Genomic DNA, 6105 nt, shown 5'->3' with positions numbered 1-6105 from the left:
GCCCTTAAAGAATTAAGAACAAATAAATATTGGATAGAAGGCTTAAACAGCAAAGACAAAATTGTAAATAATCGCAAAGAAATTATAGATGTAGCAACCCACTTCTATAAAACCCTATATAAAGCCCAAGGAAACGAGCAAACTAGCTATAGAAATGCAAATGACACTTACTCTACAAATAAGAGCGGAAACATAACACCAATAACTGAAAGAGAAGTCACGCAAGAAATAAAAAGGCTAAAGCTCGACAAAAGCCCTGGACCAGACGGCATTACAAATGAAGCCATAAAGGTTGCCTGGCCGCTACTGACTCCCCCACTAACATATTTATTTAACCTTGTATTAAAAACTGCCGAAATACCGTCGCAGTGGACGGAGTCGGAAATTATCTTAATTTACAAAAAAGGGGACTCAAAAGATATCACAAACTACAGGCCTATTAGCTTAGTCTCATGTATTTATAAACTGTTTTCCTGTATAATTAACAAAAGAATAAGTGTCACAATAGAAGCACAGCAACCAGTCGAACAAGCAGGCTTCCGCAAGCGCTTTTCAACAATAGATCATATACATACTCTCGAACAAATAATAGAAAAATATCAAGAGAAGCAAAGAACACTCTACATCGCATATGTCGATTATAAAAAAGCTTTCGATACTGTGTCACATTCAAGTATCTGGACCGCTCTGCAAGCTCAAAAAGTTGAACAAGAATATATAGATATAATCAGAAACATCTACAAAGGTAGTACAGCAAAAATAAAGCTGGAATCCACTGGCCCTACGTTTTCCATCGAAAGAGGCGTAAAGTAAGGCGACCCCCTGTCTCCAAAACTATTTATATCTATCTTAGAGTCAATAATAAGAAGATTCAACTGGGAAAAGACAGGACTAAACATCAATGGCAAGTATTTATCCCACCTACGCTTCGCAGATGACTTGGTTCTGATGTCAGAATCAAGCACACAATTACAAAGCATGATTGACTCACTGAACACAGCCAGTAAACAAGTAGGACTAGAAATGAATCTCTCGAAAACCATGGTCATGACAAATAGTATACAGAAAAGAATATCAGTGGAAAACGAAACTCTGAATTATACAGAAAATTACATCTACCTCGGAAAACAAATGGGCTTCAGCAGAAAACAAAACGAACTAGAAGCAGAAAGAAGAGTGCAAAACACTTGGAACAAGTACTGGTCCTTAAAAGAGATATTCAAAAGCAACATGCCAATAAATGTTAAAACAAAAGTCATGACGTCATGCCTCCTACCTTGTCTAACATACGCTTGTCAAACTTGGAAATATACATCTAAATTAAAAAGCAAAATCACTACCTGCCAACGAGGAATAGAGCGAAGTATGCTGAATATTAAAAAGATGCAAAAAATACGTCACACAAAAATTAGAGAAACCACAAAAGCGACTGATGCTCTAACCTACGCTAAGAAATTGAAATGGAAGTGGGCTGGGCACGTAGCGAGGTTAAAGGACGAGAGATGGACTAACAGGGTAACAACGTGGAAAGGTCCAATCGGCAAACGTCCCAAAGGCAGACCGCTCACAAGATGGGCAGACGAGCTGATAAAAACAGCTGGTACCTGCTGGCCGCAAATAGCTCAAGATAGAGACTCATGGAGTTCTTTAGAGGAGGCCTTCACCTTCACTTGAGGAGGGGTTCATGCAAAACAAACCTAGTTATACATTTAAACTATTTTCTAAATTAATTGGAAACAAGTGTAATTAATGTCTTTACTATTATTTCTTTCTTTCTTAAAACTACACATGTAACCTGAAAATATTGCATGAAATAAAAGGCTTATTATTATTATTATTATAGCCTTTTAAGCAACATTTGCTGTTGCCGACGCGCTAAATTAATTTTTTTTAATCACCTGAAATGAATGGACGCATACATCGACACAGTAAGTTTGATACTAGGTTTAAAGAAACTTTCATATTATACAAATTTAACACTATTAAAATTATAAATCTACAATAATACAATATATTTTAGTGATACTTCTTTGAAATTTAGTTTATTTTTCTGTTTAATGTAGTGAACAAAAAGCCCTTAACTGAAATAACCTTCTTCAAAAAAAATGTTTTTTTCTCATTCTGACTTGCTCTTCACTGTGTAGAGAATTTGATTTGTTTGATGAATCAAATACAAGGCACTTACGAAAACAGCATTTGCCCTGAAAAAGGTATTTAATAAATTAATATGTCTCAAATTATTAAAAAATAACATTTTTTTTTACATAAATCGTCAAAGGATTTATAAGCTCTTCTTAGAATAATATAAGTCGATATTCTTATCAGCAATCGTGGAGAGTGGTAAGTCTCCGTGTTAAAGAAATTCGCTTCAACTTGACTCGCGAAATTGTGTTTTTTTAAGAATATCCTACAATTAGGATTTCAGAAGGTTGTCTTTGAATAAAAATCTACTTACTGTCCCTCTTTGAAATACTCCTTCAGCGTATTAGAGAACCTCTTTGAGTATTTGACAAATTCTCTTTTTCTTTGCTCCAAAGCCTGTTTCCCAGGGCCCGGGGTGTAGGTAGAAACCTCATTAACGGCATCCAGGAGCTTCTTTATAGCTGAAGCTATTTCTCTGAAAAAATAATGATAATGAGGAGATGGTTTAAGATAATTAGTGTTTTTTCAAATTGTAACGTTAGCATATAAGTATTCTCATGTAAGTGACTAATGTCTATTATGAGAATAAATGTCTTTAAACCTAAACATGTACCTCTTATGTCCAATTTAAAACTCCATGGAAAACATAACGTTAGAAAACCAAAATGTAATGGGCCAAATAAAAAAAAGTAACAACTGGCGCTAGCAACAGTGCAATGACATTTAAGTACTGTCTGTTTTTTTTAATATTTATACTTTATCCATTAAATAATAACACAGTGATAAACATACAATACAATTTAGTATATATGTACACATTGTTGCATATAATTAATTATATAAGTAAACATACTTGATAGTCTCCAGGAAAGTTTTGCGATCAGTGATCTCATCGGGAATTCTACTTAGAATTTTCTTCAGGGCTGAAGATTTTTTGTTCAATTCTTGGAATGCCTCCTCCGATCGGTTCAGTCTCAAATCGGCACCTGCAATAATTAGAGAATTAAGGGATTTTGAATCAGTTATCTAATCACTGAATGAAAACCATTACATTCAGACATGATTTTTCAACAAAATTATAATTCATACTCGTGATTTATTTCTTTTCTTTCTTTTTTATTCAATTTCATATATAGAAAGAGAGAGACAGAAAAGTTACTGGCAATGTACATTGTAATGTTAACTTATAATCTTTATGATAAAAAAAAGCAGCTAAAGAAAACAACAAAAGGTAATCTAAAGATTGAATATTACCGATGAAATATTACCGATTCAGGATATATTTTTGTTATTAAATCATTTTAAAATACCCATAATCATAAAACTTCTTTGTTATCTGACAGACTTTGTCCTGTAGACACATAATAAAATGTCTGACATAAAAATCTAATACTGAAAATCATTCTCGACTCCACACTTGAACACACAAAAAATTTCATCAGTCTGTCCAGCCCTTAAGGTGTTTAATTACAAACACATGCACAACGAAACAAACCGAAAATAAACGAAGATTAACGAAAATACACTGAAATAAACGAAATTACACGAAGATAAAAGAAAATACACGAAAATGCAGGAAGATAAACGAAAAAAACGAAGGCTAACGAAAATATACGAAGATTAACGAAAACATACGAAGATACACGAAAATACACGAAGATAAACGAAGACACGAAAATTTATTTATTTATTTCAAAAAATACATGAAGATAAAATCGAAGATTAACGAAAATTCACGAAGATAAACGAAACAAACCGAAAATACACGAAGATACATGAAAAGATACGAAAATACACGAAGATAAACAAAAACACACGAAAAAAAACGAAGATTTTTTTTTATTGATATAGTTTGCCAACGCTCGGCACACTGATACATTGGTAAAAAAAACGCAAAATACAATTTTGAATGTGACAAGCAATAAGAGGCAAACATGACATTCATTTAGAGCTATGTGCTCTAAATGAATATCATGCTTTTATAAATTACTTGAGCTATTGCTCAAGCAAATATCAATCGAAACAATTTTTTAACAAAACAAACATTACAAAAAAGAAACAATTACAAAAAACTAAACAAAAATCGATTTTAACGTGTGAGGGGAGCAACTATGGATATCCAGACCTAGCTTATTTATCAGAATGCTTAATCTGGATATCGGAGAGCTTTTACCAAAACGCGTTCTACGGAAAGGAGGGACAAATGAAATAACGAGATAAATGAAAATACACGAATATAAATGAAAATACACGAAAATAAAAAAATTTATAACTTTCTGTTCGCATTTATAAGTAAGTACCTACGGACAAACGCACAAATATTTTTTTTTTCGAATTCTCTTAGTTGCGAATTATTGTTTTTTTGTAGAAATCGAACAACTAAACAAAAATTCAAATCTATCTCAAATCTCCAACATTTGTAAGTGTATTTAACCATTTTGAACATTACATTTTATAGAAGTAGCAAATTAACTAAAACGGACTTCCATCTTTTTGAAGTTGCGAAATCTGTTTGCAAATTGGTCAGACAGTAACTTGTGTTCTTCAGCATAAGCAATATCATACGCAACACTTTCAAATGACTGTACAAATCATAATTAACTCCTTGTTTTTGAAGATTCCAATTTAATTCATTCAAATAGCCTGTAAGATCGACCAGAAATGGTAAGTCACATCTCCATTTTGGGTCATTTAATTCAGATAGTAGTTTATCTTTTATTTTGCATTACACAGCAAATAAATAGGCTTACCATTGTGCAAGATAAAAAAGAATTCTTCAGTCCATTTTTCTTGAAACTGGCGACCCTCTGTCCACCCTCACAGTCATTATTCTTGTTACTTTCCATTCAATAAATTTATATATAATATTCAATATATAATAGGATTTACATAATATAGAAAAAATATTAGGCAAGTTTGTACTTAACAAGTTGGACAGTATTTTTAAAATTAGTTCAACATTACAAATATTGATGAATTAAACTTACATTCTGCCTCAGTAAGAGTCCCTTGTAAACGTAGCAAGCTTTCATTCATATTTACAGGGATCTCTGCCCGTCTCATGATTCCAGCCACCAAATCATAGTTAAGCCCAGGAACGGCAGCTTCGGCTTTAGTGAGAGCTGCACGTAATGTTTGTGAACCTCCAACATGGTACTTTTCGAGCTATTAAACATTAATATAATCTGTAACTTTAGGTGTTAATAAATAATCCCTAATATAATCTCTGATTACCTAGTGTCATCTTAGCATATAACAAAAAAAAAATACTATTACATTACACAATAGATTATGATTTTAAATAAAGGTACTTAATGGATTAAAACTATTTTCATTAATTAAGTACAGTTAATGTAGGAATGTTGTAATTGTGCAATTTTATTTGTCATATTATATCAAAAATAAAAAATATATAAGTACCCTAATTTAGATAAATTAATAAAGCTTGTATAGCACTTGGGACTCTACTTTCTTTCAGTAAGTCTTTACAGCTTCTTGAAATAATAGTTTATTGTTCGTTAAAGGAAAAAGGAAATTTACTTCGGTATTCTTTATTTCTTCTATTGTATTTCATGAGACGACAAAACTACACGTAATTAATAATTCCTCACCTGTGATAATACGGGGCGTATGAGTACAGGCAAAACCAAGGAAGTGACGGGTAATTCATCGCCCATTGTCATTCTGACGAAATAATGCAAACAGCTGTGCTAGAAAAGCTAGAAAGAGCAATATATAATATCACTTAAGCTAATATATATAATAATTAGCTATTTTATTTCAAACTTCACAAACTTTTTACTTCTATTCCCGAAGTAAACAATGTTGATAAATAAGAACAATTTACAAGCCAAGAATGAAGTTAGAAATTACCAAATTAGATAATCTGCTGACAAATAACTGTTGCCAAATGCCAACTGCCATAATAAGACATTGGTACGACAGTCACTTTTTTGGATTGAC

At 32.2% G+C, this 6105-nt stretch overlaps 1 protein-coding gene across 4 annotated transcripts; it reads right to left on the bottom strand.

Moving 5' to 3' along the window:
• Positions 1–1844: 1844 nt before the first annotated feature.
• Positions 1845–6053, bottom strand: LOC110998663 (programmed cell death protein 10). 4 transcript variants are annotated; one of them, XM_022267410.2, is made up of 6 exons: positions 6016–6053; positions 5754–5861; positions 5130–5307; positions 2996–3128; positions 2456–2617; positions 1845–2201 (listed from the first exon to the last, which is right to left on the bottom strand). In XM_022267410.2, the coding sequence occupies exons 2-6, from the start codon at positions 5823–5825 to the stop codon at positions 2117–2119; spliced, it is 630 nt and encodes a 209-aa protein (XP_022123102.1). In that variant the 5' UTR covers positions 5826–5861; positions 6016–6053; the 3' UTR covers positions 1845–2116. The 4 variants fall into 4 exon arrangements, with proteins under 4 accessions (XP_022123102.1, XP_022123101.1, XP_022123103.1 ...); XM_022267409.2 differs by lacking the exon at positions 6016–6053 and adding an exon at positions 5938–5986; XM_022267411.2 differs by lacking the exon at positions 6016–6053 and adding an exon at positions 5945–5963.
• Positions 6054–6105: the final 52 nt, after the last annotated feature.

The sequence above is a fragment of the Pieris rapae genome, chromosome 16, assembly GCF_905147795.1.
Source record: "Pieris rapae chromosome 16, ilPieRapa1.1, whole genome shotgun sequence".
In the NCBI taxonomy this organism is placed as follows: domain Eukaryota; kingdom Metazoa; phylum Arthropoda; class Insecta; order Lepidoptera; family Pieridae; genus Pieris; species Pieris rapae.
The sequence above is the reverse complement of the archived record's forward strand: the minus strand, read 5'-3'. Positions and strand labels throughout refer to the sequence as shown.

Coding starts and splice junctions, on each gene's coding strand:
- LOC110998663 (XM_022267410.2), bottom strand. CDS start 5,825: ATGACAATGGGCGATGAATTACCCGTCACTTCCTTGGTTTTGCCTGTA. Junction 3,129..5,129: donor GACTCTTACTGAGGCAGAAT/GTAAGTTTAATT, acceptor TAATTATTGCAG/GTGCCGATTTGAGACTGAAC. Junction 2,618..2,995: donor ACTTTCCTGGAGACTATCAA/GTATGTTTACTT, acceptor TTATTTTTTCAG/AGAAATAGCTTCAGCTATAA.